Source organism: Falco peregrinus, chromosome 5 (assembly GCF_023634155.1).
Source record: "Falco peregrinus isolate bFalPer1 chromosome 5, bFalPer1.pri, whole genome shotgun sequence".
NCBI classification, from domain to species: domain Eukaryota; kingdom Metazoa; phylum Chordata; class Aves; order Falconiformes; family Falconidae; genus Falco; species Falco peregrinus.
Genome location: NC_073725.1, coordinates 59,690,150 through 59,707,022, shown reverse-complemented (window position 1 = coordinate 59,707,022; position 16,873 = coordinate 59,690,150). Strand labels below are relative to the sequence as shown.

Here is a 16,873-nt window from a genome sequence, read left to right as displayed (position 1 = left end):
CTCTCCAGGGACATAGCCCATGTTTATACGATCATGGCAGTTCGCCTATACAGGCGGAGAGGGGACTGACAGCTTCCCACTGCACAGAAGGAGCCCTGGAGAAACAACAGGGGATTTAGCTTCCAACAAAGGCGTTGTGCTTGTGTTGAAAGCCCTCGTGTTTTCAGTTCTGCAGCACAAACCGGTAACTCATCCCAGTCCACAGAGCAGGAGGTGACTGCTTAGGTTCACATTAAATGAGACTTATTATCACACAATTAGCATTTGCATCAGTTAGGGGGAGGATTCCTCTGTAGAGCCCGGAACAGAGTGGCTGAAAAACATCCATTATCACCATTTTCAAAGCTCAGAGAACTCAGAGTTCAATAGCAATTTTTTTTTTACTTAAAATTGTGGAAATTGGAGGTATTCAAAAGTCGTCTGGACATGGTCATGGACCCGCTTGATGGGGGTGTGGACCAGATGACATCTAGAAGTCCCTTCCAACCCCAGCCATCCTGTGATTCTGTGAAATCCCTTTAAGTACCAGAATAAACTATCTGTTGAACTTCAGTCAGTTTTATTGCAGAACAAATTTGATATCACCATGGACACCCCAGGTTTTTATACATGTACACACACAAAGTAAATCTACAAATGACCTATTAAAGAAATAAAGGAAGAGGTAGAAAAACAACTCTTGCTCTGCATTCCCATCTCAGCCTAGAGCAATACCAGATTCCCAGGGATGCGACACAGCCAGGTACCAATGATGTGCTCAGATGCACCACTGCTTTAACAGGGCTTCTCTCCAGTGACGGGGAAGAAATATCCTTGGTACTTGCCATCATGCAGAGATGACCACACACCACTGCAGAATCACCCTTCTGTGTTAGCTAGGTCATAGGATCTCAGGTTCACAAGACAGTTCATGCTGGAAGGGATCTTAGGAGGTCTACAGCCCAGCCTCCTGCTCACAGCAGGCTCAGCTGTGAGGGCAGAGCAGGTTGCTCAGGGCTTTATCAAGCTGGGTCTTGGAAATCTGCAGGGATGGACACTGCACTACCTCACTGGGCAGCCTGCTCCTCTTAACTGAGCATCATGAGCATGCTGGACAGTATGGGACTTAGTGGTGACCCTTGGTGCACTCTGCTTATCACAAGCTGCTGGTTGGACATGGCTTCTGATGTATGGCCTCACGCTGCTGATGGGTACGAAAAGCCACATTTCTTTCTCTTGCTGTTGCTAGATGATAACAAGTCTCTTGCCCTACTCTAATGCTTGCAAACAAGCTGATTCCAAGAGCTTCAAATTAATTACATAGGGAAGGAAATCACACATTTAAAGAGCAAAAACAGACTCTGGTTGTTTTCCCATCCACTCTGCTCTTGCAAAGAATCTATGTTGAATGTCAGCATTTTGTTAGTTTTGAAATCCAGCGACTGCTCAAGGTTTTGCTTCAGTTAAAAGATTTGGCTTGCTCCAAAGAGAATGGGGAGAGCATGAGAGCTGAGTGAAGGTGTTTCTAATGCTACACAGAGCAAGAGCTGCCTGACAGCCTGTCATAGCCCACGCTGACTGAGAGGCTAACAAGGAAACAGGGCTTTTTTCATTCCCAGCCCTGTTTTCTGACCTTTAAAGCATCCTCTCCTTTGAAGTAGCATGTAGGATACAAGAACCAGGATGTCACTCATTTTCTTCACCTCTAAAAGAAGTGTAAGAAAACAAGACAACAAACCCTTAAATGTCAAAAATGTCTTCTCCTCCTAGCAGGCATCAAACAAATCCTTGTAACTACTTTAAGCTCACGCTGCAAGCTCTGGAAACATGGGCACTTTACCAGGGCTTCTTACTGGGCAAGATGCTAACTATTGATAAACAGCTGTCAAGAGCCTTCCTTGCTGGGTCTCTCACAATGGCTAACGGACAACGGAGTGACAACGGAGCACTGGGGACACAGAAGTACAAACAATGCTCTGGGTGTCTCACGGAGGTGGCATAAGCGTTGTTGGTGCTAAATGGCCTTGAGCAGGAGAGGTCTCAGACCTTTTTCTTACAGCATTGTCTTCCATGTCCTGCTGCAGCTCCACCAGACCCCATTTCTTGATCTGTGTGGTTTTTAAGGCTGCTTGGCTTGAATCCGAAGGGTTTTCTGGCTGTGTTGGCTAAAAGCACACCATAAGCATGAGAGCAGTTAGTCTCTGAAGGATGAAAATTAAGACTTTAACTCCACTGGCCTTCTGTACCATTTAAAAGAGATAAATTTGTGAAGTACTGTCTAGGCCTTTGAGGGAGTCACAAAAGATGGTGAATGGTCTTGCTTGGATTGTCCTCTTCACCAGCTAGTTGGTCCTCTGTAGGTAAAAACACTTTGAACCTGTGAGTATTTCTATCCTCTAAAAATGACTTTATTATCCTTATTAAGTATTGTAGACTTTATATATAGAAATGCTAACTATCCTTTCTCAAGTGAAGGAGAGTAAATGAGTCTGAGGAGGGTGGTAGAGGGGATCAGAGATATGAAATCAAAGTGCAGCTGGAAGAAGAAATAACTACCCCACGCCAAAGGAAGCCCACCCTCTAAGCATTGACTGAGCATTTCAGGATGGAATTACTATTTCCCTTGGTTCAGGGGACTGGGTGATGCTCCCCTCTTAGGATGTACCTAGGAAGCAACGCAAGGAGAAAAGAAATAGGCTCTACTCTAGAAGGCAAACAAAAAGATCAGCGCAGCAGGGCAGCCTAGGGTATTTAGTCAGACATCTAGTAACAGCTTTCCCACAGCTGTTCACAGCTCTGGGGGCTGTATGCAGCAGGGTGCCTGGGAGTTCCCCCAAGCCCTACATCTTGTGACATGGGCAGATCAGAGGAGGCATAGCACCTCCTTGGCCTCCTGATGGGTGAATTCACACCTGCCTCTTTCCTTTAGTCTTCACTGACAAATCCCAGAGAGGCATGGAGTGGGCAAGAGTTGGGAGAAGAGAGGAGCCAGCACGCTGGGGTTCGGTTCCTCAGGCAGGCAGCTCACAGCAGGATTTACATGGCAGTATGTGCACATCTGTACCTGAGCCAGGCTTCTTAGGTAGCATGCAGAAACCAAGTCAGGGGGCTGGGATGGGATTCATCTCAGCCTAAGGCAGGTGACTAGATTAGAGCAGATGAATCATGCCCTTGAAGTTCCTCCACTGAATATAAACTCTTCTGACTACCAGAGAGCCTAGCTGCTGCAAGTATTTGAAAGCAAAGGCTTTGCCTTCTCAGCAATGCCCAACAGCTGGGTTTGTCCACACTGCCCACCAGGCAGGGAAACTGAGGCACCAGCACAGGCCAGGCTTGTGTCCAGACTCCCCTTTTATCATTTGGACTTCCAAGACACCTACCAGTCCTAGGGATAAATGCTTGGTTCCCTCTCAGTGGCATGTGGGGAATAAAGAAAAATGAAATGAATTAGAGGGCACGTAGCACTCACTCTCAAGTAGCTACAACCTTATTGCACATGGCTATGGGCAGGGAGGACCTGTGGCGGTGCCTGTGGAAGAAGGACAAGGCCAGGAGAAGGGCATTGTGTAGAGCTGTTGTGTTAGAGAGGCACTGGGGAGGCTGCTCTGTTAAGCAGCAGAGCTGTGCTGCCTCGCAGCAGCTTCTGAGATGCTTCTCTGACCTGCTACCGATGTGCTGTTCAACCTTGGGCATGTCACTTAGACCTTTACTAGGGTTTTTTTTGTTATCTTATGATGGGGTTGTCATTTTAAGAAAGACAGTTGCAACGAGGGGGAAGAGAGTGTGACTTAGGGCATGAAAGGGTGACTGGTGAGGGGCTAGGTCCCAAGGTCCTTGTAGCATCCCAGCTCCCTGCTCACCATGCAGAAGACCTGGAGATGTTTGATCCCTCCCACAATGCTGACAGCACTTGGGGCAGAGTGAGCAGGGCAAAGAGGGCTTTCTGTTTTGGCGGTGTTACAGCTGTAATCCTTCCTTTTCCATCCCAACAGAAGTCCTGCAGTCACCAGCCCTGACTGCAGCTCTCCCCAGGAAAACAAAACCAAACAACAACTGAGTCTTCACATATGAGAAGCCCATTGCTTGTGGGGTAGAAAGGCAGATGGGTCACTCTGATCCAGCCAGGCTTGAAGTCAGTGTTGGGCCCATTTGTGCTTAAACCAGTTTTTCATTTAAAGCTCTTATCAGCTGAGTATGGTGGATTTGGAAGCAGCCACAGACACTGCAATTATTTTCATGGCAGCGGTACAAGACACCGTGGGCTTGGGCTGCACAATGAAGCTGTAGGAGATGTGGGCCGAAAAAGGAAAAGCTTTCCTTCCTAATCAGATGTCAAAAGCAATTAAAGAAAGCAAGGGGGGTGGAATAGCATAGAAAATTACTTGTCATTTAAACGCTCTATTCTTTTCATCACGATTTGCCTTACTGTAAGAGTTGTTTCCTGAATTAAAAAAAAATAATCTATAGTGTAGCAAGGAAGCTAGGAGCTCTCAGCCTCCACTGGCACCTATCGTGTTTGCAAATCTCAGGAATAATCACGGACTCACCTGAACAAATAACTGGGCTTCCTGCTCCCTTATCTCTCTGTGTTGCATTGTCCAGCTCTCCTGCATTGTGTGTACCGAGCACAACAGGCCACCACGCACCCTCAAGCCTCCTGATGTGATTAACTGTGACATTTTTAATAAAACCTGAGGCAGTATTTCCTTCCAAAGCAAAGTGAAGATTTCATTTACCCTTCTCCTTTATTTTGCCAAATTCCATTTTTATTTCGTTGTATAATTAATCAGGCACTGGAGCATATGACAGCTCGGCTTAAATTTTGTTCTCACTTCTTCTACGCAGCCTTGTCGGAAACAGTTGGCTGGTCAAACAAAAAAAGAGTTGGATTTGTCTGAAAAAGCAACACAGAAATCACCAATCTGGATCAAACCTTTACTCCATCCACTCTAACATCTTGTCTCCTATGGCAACCAGCATCAGGCACTTCAGAGACCGAGAGGTGCACCAGGCGCTGGAGGAGAGCACTGCACCAAAGCACAACTTGCCCAAAGGAGATGTTCCTAACCCTGGTGGTCCTCTGCCACGAGAGGGCTGCTGTGCCCAGGACATGAAGGATGGGTGGACGGACAGATGGACGGACACACACACACACACCCCTCCTGCAGCCTGGGTAGCTGCTGAGCTTTGTGTTCACTCTGAGTGCCCGTGGGCTAGTTCAATCTACCTGGACCTTGACCAGCCAGGGGAAAAAAATGGTGTATGCAAAGCCTGGAGGCTGCTCAAAGGCTTAGACCTTGCAGAAACATCAGTGGGGAACACGGGCCAGATTATGTTCTGCACAATGCAGAACTCCAGGCACTGAAAGATAAAATGTGAGATCATTTCAGTCCTCTACATCAGGGAAGTGCAGCATAGAGCTTGCTAGTGTACAGGATTGTGAGTTTTATTTATTTTTACCCTTTCCCCATGTAAGGTTTCTTTCCTGGCACTGCAGTGGCTACGAGTTTCATTCATTCCACCTTCCCGCAAAACACCAAACATATGCAAGCTGGTTACCAGCACTACTGCAGCACTAACTCAGTTCTACTCTGTAATCCCCTCCCCAGCTCCGTGCAGGTCTGCTCCTCCAGGTTATAACTCCCGTGGCTGGATAAGCTGGACCTGTGTCGTGCCTCTTGGTGACCTTATATGAGGAATCAACTCCCAGAGCAGGACAGGGCTTGGACATGCCATGCCAGCACCTGTATGTTTCTTGGACCGACTGTCCATGTCAGGACACCAGGTCATGACAGTGGTTAGACAGTTTAGCAGGTGAAGGGTTTGGGGAGTTGGGGTGTTTGATGGGAAGGGGGATGACGAAAGGAGCTTGGAGTGATATCTTAGTCTGGGGAGACAGAGAGAGAGGATGCACAACACACATTCATACATATATTTATACATACTACTCAAATGCATGGGTGCCTTATTAGATCAAAAGTGAAGAATTACCTTTTAAAAAATACAATAAAACATATCAAAATGTCAAATGTGTGGGATTTTCTAGGTGAAAGCAGGCGGGAAAGAGCTTCCACTGGCATCTAGTGGTACGTTGCAGAGGCAGAGTCACTGCAGCTGATGGCACAGCTTCACTTCCAGAGTGGGTGTCCCCAGGATAGTGGAGACTCTGCTCAGACTAGGAGGTCACCACTTCCAAATTGTGCTTAGGAAGAGGCATTTTTGGACATAGCTTAACCCTGCCCTGAAAACTTTGTCAATGAATCCTTTTGGGGATGAGCACGAGGTGCTTTGAGTCTATTTTTGACCACATGAGCAAAACTTTAGGGTCATAGCAAGACGTACTTGATCTTGGACTCTGGGGCTTTGTATGAACCAGCAGGGACCGCAGGCAGATCTGCTTTGTTTGAAGGAGAAGATGAGCAATGGAAGGGACTCACCTGGGAACATGCAGACATCAATGGAGAGAAACAGGAGCTCTGAGGGCACAAGTCACCTGCCCTACTAGAGTCATCCACCTTAGAGTAAGGTAAATTGTGCCTGGGAGGGTGAAAGGACACTGGCACAGCCTAAACGGCACAGTCCTGGCCCCTTCCTCTGATCTGTCTGGCAGCAAAGGAGTCACACAAATGGTTCCCTCAGCTGCTCCCGGTGAGCCCCTCATCCATGTCATGTCTCAGCCTCTCTCCCTGCATGCTTCCACACACCAAGACAGAGCCGGATAATGGAGCTGCTGACTGGCACCATCCAAAGTGTTGTAGGTAGGATTTGTGGGAAGGTATTATGCAAATGGGAAGGATGAGAGAGGTGGGGCATGTTGCCTAAGGAGTTCTGCACATGGGGAATCTCACTTCAGCATACCTGGGTCTAATAGTGGCCTAACACCATGGTCTCTCCTGTCTGTCTGGGACCTGCTGTGGCATTTTCATTCATCAAAGCAGAAGACCTTCAGTAAGGCAAACTGAATGAGGCTCGTGTATCTTTAGCTGTGCATGTTCTGGTATAGAGATGGTTAGATTTGTATGATTTCTTCCTTCTCTGGATTGGGATACAAGCGGGAATGTAGACACAGCTTCATACTGGTGCTGCTGTCTCTTAGTACTGGTTTGTACTGAGGTAGGAAATACATCAGCAGACTTTATCCAAGGCACATGCAGTGTGTGTAGACTAGATCTGAACTCTAGGGAACCTGTAACCTTGAACTTCTTTGTACAATCTGAGCCAAGCACTTCACCGTCTCCTGCCTCAGTTTCCCTGAATGAAAGAGGAGGAGAATAGCATGTTTGCAGCCTTGTGTCGTATTAAGGATAGGATTGCAAGTCCTGGTTTATGCAGGAATGAGTGCTATTGTCCAACCTCCAAGCAATCGGACAGCCCCTAATCACTGCCCCAGGGAAAAGTCATGCTGAAGCAGCTTTTCACCATGCACATGCTCCTAAAACCCTCCCGGCCCAGCATCCTGGGCTAGAGCTCCCTGCTGAGTCTTTAAGCCTCATTGTGCAGTGCAGATCCAGGAAGGTCTGGGCACTTTCTGTGAGGTCCTGCTGAGGCTCAGCCTCTCCCAGTTGGCGCTGATCACTCTGTTAAATCAAGTCCATATGCCTCAGCGTCCACCCTTGTCAAATCTGCATGTCCTTTCATGCTTTACCTGAGCATTAAAAGGGATCTTTTGCTGGTAACTAGGGACCAGTCTCAGTTCCCACCTCTCCCCAGGGGGATTGCAAGCTGTTACGGACACAGAAATACTCCCTGAGATGCATCTTTCCTCTCCTGACACTTCCTGGAGCAAGTCCCAGACAATCAGCCTGGGAGGGAAGAAGGATGCTTGCAGCACTGCGGGATGTTTTCTCTTCCCCCAACAAAAAAAGCAAGTGCTCTCAGCTGGGGCAGGAGAGGAATGGCCTCATCCTGACCCACCGGCTGCCAGCGCAGGGTGGGGGACCAGGGCTGCTGGGCAGAACTACAATTCCCAGAAGGCAGCGCGAGCTGGAGACCCTTCCAGCTTCCCACCAACGCAGCGATGCAGAAGAAAGGCACACCAGGGAGAAATCCCCTCCTCTCCCGCTGACACCTTGGCAGTGGCGTGAAAATCCCTCCCGGCGGGACGAATCAAGAGCATCTCCCCTGTCCTCCCTCTGCTCCTTCAACCTTCGCTCTTTGTCTTTGTTTCGCTTCACCCTTCCTCCGGTAGCTCTCACTGCACTGGCCGCAGACTTCCTTTAGGTCAGCCCAGCTGCGCCTGCAACACAACTTGCAGCCAAGTCGCACACGCTGTTGTGCCACTGAGGCTGCCCCGGAGGACAGAAATGCCAGCCAGAGGGTGATGGCCCGCTCAGGTAAGATGCTTTTGGCCAACCGCCCTTCATTTGTCCGGGTAGCCCCAATAAAAGACAAAGCAACTCCCTGGGATCAGGTTCTGCCCTTGATTCAAACCCTGAGCCTGGGGGATTGCGGAGCTGGAGGTAAAGGCAGGATTTGGATCTGTAGGATCTGGCTATTAAAAAAAAAAAAAAAGAAGAAGAAGAAAAAAAGTAAAAGGAAGAAAGTAGACAGGAATTTCTTCTTTTACCCTGATTTGAATTCAGGAATGTGTTGGGTTTTTGCCAAAATCCAGAGGCAATTGAAACACTGCTGCCGGTGAGATGTTTCCTCTAAGGGACCGGCGTGAGCATCCCCAGCGAGGAGCGAGGAGCGAGGCCGTGGTCCCCGCAGCGACCCCGCGCCCGCGGGCTTAGAGCATCCCCACGGCATCAGCCAGACCCGCCGCAGGGACCTTGGTGGCAGGAGGCTAAATCTGCTACCCGCTCGGGGGGTTAAAGACCTTCCTCCAAAAAAAAATACACCGTTGCATCCTCTTTCCAGCCTGGCTGCTGCTGAGGCTTTGTCTGCTGAATTAAAACCTGTCGTAGGTGTCGTCCAGCTGCTCCCCCACCTAGGGAGGAGCCCTGGTCTCCCTCGAGTCTCCCCTCCACTAGCAAACACTAAACCCAGTTCCTGCTCCAAGCCGGTTTGTTTTGCTTCTCCTGGCTCAGTTTAACTTTGCGGGTTGTTTTTGGTTGGGTTTTTTTGAGGTTTTTTTTTTGTATTGTTGTTTTTGTTTTCCTGTGGTTCCTCTGTGCCAGCATGGAGAATTCAGCTTGGACAGGAGCACCATTGTGCTTCGGTGGTCACTCTTACCAGCATCAGTGGGGATCCAGATGGGTTAGCTGAAGGGGAAACGCCAGTGGTGTGACTAAATCTGAAGTAAATTTCCCTTTTATAACTGTCCTCTGAAATCTGAGACAGCCGCCCACTTTTTCTACCACTGTGACCTCCCTCCTCCAAGGGTGTGTAGCTGTGAACTCTGCATCGTAGCTGTGCTTGGATGGTTACACTTCACATGTCCCATTACTTGTCCCCTGATCCATGGTATCCCCCCTACCCCAGCCTCCTACACCTCAGTGGCAGCCTCCCCAGGGACTCATCTTCTCAGCCACAGCCTTCTTGGCAGTGCAGACCCCCAGGGACAAATTTCACTGATGGCAGGTGTCCTCGCTGGCAGCCTGCCTCATAACTGAGGATTCTGGCAGCCTCACCTTCAACCATCAGCACCATCAGTAGAAGCCTGCCCAGCCACATATACTCTTGTTGACAGTCATCTCCAGCATCACTGTCCTCCTCCCCTCAGTCCTTCTGGCTCTTTGCCCTGCTGCAATTCACAGTCTTGATAGGTGTTGCTCACATCCCTGTTGGCCCTGATATTATTTTTTCTTTCTAATGGAAATACATAGGACCCAGAACCTGCTGCCAAGTGAACCCTCTCAAGGAGGACAAAGTTCCTTTAGCTTTCTGTGTCTCATTTCTCCAGCTGCCCACCGAGGACACCACTGACCTGCCTTCCCCTGTGCACGGAGCACTGTCAATACGAAGCAGAATGCTCCAGTTTTGCAAGTGGTGCTAAGTCTGGTTTTCTTCTAGGTTTGGGAGATTTTGTTTGCTACACAGTCACTTATAAAAAAATGGGTTTAATTACAACAATTACTGCAAAGTGCATTAGTTAATTAACTTATTTACTTATAAACCTTGTTGGTCAAAGGACAGAGGACTATTCTGAGGGTAAATCACTAGTGCAGCAATAGTAAGAGCCAAAACCTTTGTGTGATGACAGCAGCGAGAGCATCAGAAATGTCCCCCATCGCTTGTCCCTGCTGTCCCTGTTGGAGTCCAGCTGAGCCTGTGGCTTCAAATGTCTCAGGCTCAGTCCCCCACGGAGCAGCCAAGGTGCCACCCGTTGCATTTACATAGCGAACACAGAAGGTGGAAAAGAAATAATGACCTAATAAATGTCCCTTTTTTTTTTTCAGCTGGCAATCCAAGCCTCCAGGAATGCCAGGAAAGCCTCTCCAGGGGATCAGAGATGGAGTTGCAAATTCTGTATCTGCAAACTAAGGTGGAAGGAGGTGGAGAAAAAGAGGAAGACCACACGTTCCTCATTGGCCCAGAGTTGGCGTACAGCAGCAGCACCCTTTTCCCTACTGGGAATAAAGTGCATCCATTAATATACACTTCGATGTATATGTCCTGATGGTTTTTGTATCCTCCCAGCTAGTCCATCCCCATAACACTGTGGCTTTTTTGTACCTGCCAGCTACTTGGCAGCCCCACCAGACACCACTGGGTGCAGGGCACTGCTGCCATGAAGGACTTGGTTAAGCGCGTGGTGCTAAAGACCCACCCGTGTCAGGAATGTGGCAAATCCTTCAGCAAGAAGGGAAACCTGAAGAGACACCAGCGGATCCACACGGCGGAGGAGCTCTTCACTTGTGGGGAGTGTGGAAGGCGCTTCACCACCCGGGGCCACCTCACAACCCACCAGAGCATCCACACAGGAGAGAGGCCCTTCTGCTGTGGGGACTGTGGCCGTTGCTTCCGCCTGGAGATATGCCTGGCCGCCCACCAGAAGACACACACTAAGGGTGGTCCCTACCTCTGTGCTCGCTGCGGCAAGAGCCTGAGCACAAAAATCTACTTCAACATCCACATGCGTACCCACACAGAGAAGAGGCCATTTGCCTGCACCGAGTGTGGGAAGAGCTTTGTGAAGAAGGGGACCCTCACTGCCCACAAGGAGATCCACAAGCGAGAGAAGCCCTTCAAGTGCCCTGACTGCAGTAGATGCTTTGGGCAAAGTGCCACACTGCTGGCCCACCAGAAGATACACCTCCGCGGGGGGCCTTTCATTTGTACGGAGTGTGGGAAGAGCTTGAGCACCAAGCGGTATTTCAGCGTGCACCAGAGGAACCACACTAAGCAAAAGCTGCTTGAGGGACACATAAATGGTGTGTCTCTCCAGGTCATCCAGATTAAAGAGGAGTCTGATTTTGCCTTCAGATCAGAGGAGAATTCGTGGGAGAATATATCCCATGAAGGATATGTAGCCCAGGAGTGTGGCATACCTAGAAACCTGTGTAACCCAAAAAGCCCTCCTTGGAAAATCCAGATGAAGGAGGAAGCGGACCCACCCACTGATGACACAGCAAACATTACTGCAATAGCTTGCCAGAAACTTTACATCAAGGAAGAGCCACCAGAAACCCCAGACTATGGAAAGCTCTTTGATCCAAAGATCCCACTGATGGCTTTACAGGGGAGACAGCTTAAAAAGGAAGAGGATGCTGATGGGCAGCGTGAATGGGAAGTCCCCGTAGCCTGTACCCGGGTGCTCCATGTGCAGGAAGAACCACAGGAAAGCACTGAGTTTGGGATGTACTATGGGCAGAAACACAACCTCTGTGCTATCCAGAGGATCCAAATCAAAGAGGAACCTGGTGTAGAGGCCAGCCACCAGGAAAGCCAGAGCCTAAGGAGGAAGGAGAAGAAATGCTATCAGCCCACCAAAGAGGGAATGCTGGAGAACCGTGAGAAACCCATATCCAAGAAAGATCCCTCAGCAAAAGGAGCTCCCAAGGGTGAACAGATATTCCCCTGTCCCGAGTGCGGAAAGAGTTTCAATCAGAAATCAAACCTTACCAGGCACAAGAAGATTCACACAAGCGAGGGGCCGTACAAGTGCAGCGAGTGCGGGGAGAGCTTCCGCATGAACCGCAAGCTGATCCGCCACCAGCGAGTCCACATGAGCGAGCCCTTCAAATGCACTGAGTGTGGGAAGAGCTTCACCCAGCGATCAAATCTGGTTCGGCATCAGAGGATTCACACCAAGGAGGAGCCCTACCAGTGCCCGGAGTGCGAGAAGACCTTCAACCAGAAGGCCAACCTTTTCCGGCACCAAACAATCCACATCCGCATGGGACCTTGCAAGTGCACCAAGTGTGGGAAGTGCTTCCCTCAGAAGCGGCATCTTATTAAACACCAGCTGCTCCATTCCCGAGGTGGAGCCTATAAGTGTGGGGTCTGTGGGAAGCGCTACCGGCTGAAAAAGTATCTGAGGAGACACCAGAAAATCCATGCGCGGGAAGGAACTGCTCCCTGCATGAAACAGGGGGAGGCCACAAGGACTGGTGGTGGACACCACCACACTGAGCAGACATCTCCGGCCCCCACAAAGAGTGAAGAGGAGAGCTGAGCAGGCCTGGTGCCTGCTCCTGGGACAAAATCCTTAGGGAAAGGGGAGGGATGGGGAGAAACTACCAGCCTTATGTGTGCAGTATCTGGGGGTGGGGAGGTCAACCCGTGGGGACAGTGAGGTGGAGGGGGCAGAGCACTGCTGGAAACTGGTCCTCTGCTGCTGTTTTTGGAGTATTACACTCAGGGTGTCACCTGCTCACAGCTGTGAGATGGGGATGGAGAGCCAAGCCCCCTCAGAGCACGTGGAGATGGAGGGTAAGAGTTGGCATCCTTTGTAATGGTATGCTGGTGCCTCTACAGCCTGCCAAAGTTGAGGATGCCAAAATTGTCTTGTGTGGGCAATATATAGCCAGGAGGACCAGGCAGGATTTATTTTCATGACATTACTGTGTTTCTGAGAAAGCCGAAGGGAACCTCTCCCATCCAGGCAAGGGTTTAAAGCAAGGGCCAACTCTCTTCTTCTCCCTCATGTAGCTCTGATCCACACCTTGATCCTACTGGGCTGATAGACCCTAGCCAAGTGGATGGTACAGATTTGAGAGAATCTGCTGCCAGCCAGATGAGAGTTTCACACCTTGAATCCCTCAGACCAGGCTCACAGATAGGCTTAAGCCAGGTCCCTAAAAATAAGTCACGCAAAATCAGTGACTGCTTTTCCAAAAAAACTCAGAGGCCAGCAGATTGTATTCTGCTTTGTGCCCCCACAGCCCCACTGTGGGGATGTAAATGAGAATGGCTTTTCTTAGCACCGAGCTTTACATCTATAATGAGCAGGTAGTTTTGGCACCACAAGTCCCAGAGGCATCAGTGATTTCATCAGCTCAAGCGACACTGGTGCTGGTTCTCAGCCACCTGCTTCCCTACTTGTTACTGTGAAGCTTTTGCTAGGATGTTGACTTTATTGGGCATGATCTAGGGAATTCAAACCAAGCAGCAGGAATAGATGAAACAGTCTTCAGACTTTATGGACTAGAGAACTGGAAACTATTTCCCTGTTTGGATCTTTCCCCTTCTTCTCCCTGGTGTAAAGGAGATTGTGCAGCCACTCAAAAGCATGGATAATTCAGCAGTCTTTATTGCTCGCTGCTGATGATTTTGTTTGAGTGTTCCCTATTCAGGTGGATCTTTGTGTCTTGAAAGTCCCTGGCGAAGCGGAGATGTGGAGGGAATCCACAGTCCCCTGAGCCACTCCCTGATATTTCTCCACAGTACTGCTACATGACCACCTGGGCACTGCAGAACAGATGCATATTAGAGTTCATTGTGTTGCTGTTTAGAGTCTAAGAGGCAAGTGGAAAAATGTTCCATGGTGAACTAGTAGCTCTGCCTCTCTGGTTTTGTGCAGGAAAAGAAGCCCCCTCCCTGATGCTGCACTCTCCAAACTATCCAGCTGCAACAAGGTCTTTTACCATCACATACCAACACACTCTTCATGCCAGTCCCTCTGCTGCCTTCTCCTAGTCTTGCCTCATCCAGGGCCTGCTCTCTCTTCTCTTGCCTCTTCCTCAGCTGCTCTCTCTTCTTTGGCTCCCAACCACTTAACAGAACCAGCCACAGCTGCACCTTATCAACATCGGCCAACCCACCACCCCTGAACCCAGCCCACAGTTGTATATTATCCATGCTAATTAACCCAGCTTCATTCCTCTATACCTCCCCACCCACAAGGCACACAGCACTTCCTTCTCCCAGGATGTGTTGCAGGTGGCATCCTCTTGGAGGCATCTGAAAGTCACGCAGCATGACTTTGGGCAACTACCTGCTGCAACGCTGCTGGTTGTCTGCACTGCATACTCTGGAGCAGCTGCCTCTCTAGGCAGGGAAACTGAGGCATGGAGAGAAGGAAAGGAACAGGACAAACTGCTCTGGAGCTTTGTCTTTACCAGCTATGTGGACACCATTGTGTTGAGGTGCTTTGTTGTGGTGACTCAAGCACAACGCTGAGTGCAGCTGCCAAGCCCCAAAAGCACAGAGTAATTTTGGTGTTTAGATTCCCTCAGCCTTTGATATAGTCAGGCCCAGGACATGATTTCAAACAGCCAGGCAGGCTGTGACAACCTCTAAAGGAGCTTATCCCTTCCCCTCACCTGTAGACCACAGCCAGACTGGTTGGTATGAAGCTGTCCCTCAGATCCCTCTGACCTGGCAGAGGTTTGTTTCTGGGACAGAAAAGGCAGGCGCAGAGCTTGGGATGTTCCAGGGGCACCTAAGGGACATCTTTGTTAGAAAAATGGATCTGAGCCGTGTGGTGAGTAGATGCTTCACTGTAGGACTGGAAAACTATGTTCCTGGGGAAGAATATGGCTGAGCCAAGCTAGCAAAGCAAACCAGCCTCTGTTAGGCTTGCTGAGGGGCAGAGGTCCAGCAGAGCCCTCTCAGTGAGGAGAAAATAATCACCAGATGGCTGGCGTTTATTTCCTTTTCATTAGCCTAGCATAAGGCCATAGAGATTTTTACCAGCAAGAGGATCTGGTGTGGGAGGGTTGCCAGTTGTGGTGTGTCCCTGCACACGAAGAGGGCAATGAGCCAATGTCAGGACCTTTCCCACATGTCACTGGATCTTCTACCACTGGCTATGGCCAGTGTGGTGTCCCAGCCTCTGGGGAAAGTCATGGCTGATAGTTTGTGATATCTCCTCAATAAAGTAAATATTTAAAGAAAAAATGAAATTAAGTGAGCCTCTTTTCTGGGTGGTTTTTTTTTTGGTTTTTTTTTTTTTCATAAGCTGTCACTGAGAGACCCGCAGTACATTCTGTCCATGATGCAGCAGGTGGGCAATGCCAGAGCAGGATTCATACCAGTGGTAACGAAAGGGACGTTGTTGGTGAAGAGCCTTCTTGACTGGCTCAAGAGTGCAGAGCTCCACATACTGACCTCAGAACTCCAGCCAGTGACCCACACATTGGCATCACATGAAATCCCCTAAGGTCTCTGCATAGGGCTAGAAGGACACAGACTTTTTGGGATGCCTTGACCTTTCTAGATGAGCAACTGGAGGCCAGGAAGGGTGTCACAAATTACATCCAACACCATGGTGTGAGGAACTGAAGCAGTGCCCTAAATATGGGTGTTTTCATCCATAAGCTCAACTCTGCTCTCAGTGTCCCACTTTGAGAGCACAATGCTTGAAGCGCAAAAGGAGTCTGCCTTGGGTACCACCAAGATCTGCCTGGGACATTACACTGTGACCATCTCCAGGACACCTCCAAAGAGATGCTTTGCAAATAGTTTGCGCTGCCAGCTATGGTGTCTGCTGCTGATGGTTGTGTTGGGCTTGGATCAGGACCATAGAATAATCCCAGTGCCGTGAGAAAAATATGGATTTATCTGGGGATTGAACAAAGCCAAACCCACACCCCTCAGTTGCAAAAAAGCCTTCATCCTTTTCTTCCTAAACCCATTAAAAGGGCTCCCAGATAATAATAAAATGCTTAAAATCCAAGTAATTGCCCCCTTCTCCACTGCATGAATTTTATGCAGAAAACCACGTCTGTGAGCATTCACTGAGCAGTCTCAGTTGCCAAGTGGGAAGGATGCCCACAAGGTCTGATTTTGCTTTCAGGTCTATACAGTAAATTCAGTGTGGTCATCCTGAAACTAGTGGAGTTAAATCAAAGTAAAAGTTATGTTAACGAAGAGAGATCCAAGCTCTGATGACTTAAAAAGAAGTCTTCTGGTCTTGCACAGTGGGTCAGGTGGGGCTCGTCTTGAGACAATTGCTGTCCCGTTTCCAGCTGCGCACATTGTGTCTGTGGCTTTCAGGAGAAATTCAGCTGTGGGACTTTTTTTGATCACCTCAGTGACTCATTGACTATCTGTGTGTATCATCTCAGCATCAGTTCTCCCTCTAGCATTTGGCATGACTGTCTGGAGAGATGGAGACAGGCTGTGTTGGGGACCTCTTGCACGAGAGTGTGTATTATGTGTTTTGATGGGATGTGTGGAGCTGATTGGTGCTCAGTATGTCTTGGTATGGTGGGAATGAGAGGGTCTTTGGGGCCAGAGGAAATATCTGCTTGGACATAAGTACGCTGGGATGTTTACTTGCCTTTTGAGAACATGATGGTTCCCATGAGAACTTCTTTGAGAATCCTAGGCTGCAAGGAGCCTGGTGTCCCCACAGATGGGGAGTGAGGGGAGGAAAAAGACCAGGGTGAAAACTGAGTGAGCAACAGGACATTCAGTAGCACGTACTTCCACACACACTTTATCTGTTCACTTTCGACCAGCAGCCTTCATGGGGAATCAGTATTTACTCATCACCACAACCGTAGCTGCCTCTCATCCCGTCCAGGGCCAAAGTGATGCAGCCAGATAGCACCACATGGGACCA

The 16,873-nt window shown here is 49.2% G+C and overlaps 1 protein-coding gene across 1 annotated transcript; it reads left to right on the top strand.

The window, feature by feature from the left end:
• Positions 1 to 8,045: 8,045 nt before the first annotated feature.
• On the top strand, positions 8,046 to 15,184 carry LOC101923950 (zinc finger protein 260-like). Its single transcript, XM_027791775.2, has 2 exons — positions 8,046 to 8,312; positions 10,320 to 15,184. Exon 2 carries the CDS (start codon positions 10,652 to 10,654, stop codon positions 12,536 to 12,538), a length of 1,887 nt encoding a protein of 628 aa, XP_027647576.2. The 5' UTR covers positions 8,046 to 8,312; positions 10,320 to 10,651; the 3' UTR covers positions 12,539 to 15,184.
• The last annotated feature ends 1,689 nt before the right edge of the window (positions 15,185 to 16,873 follow it).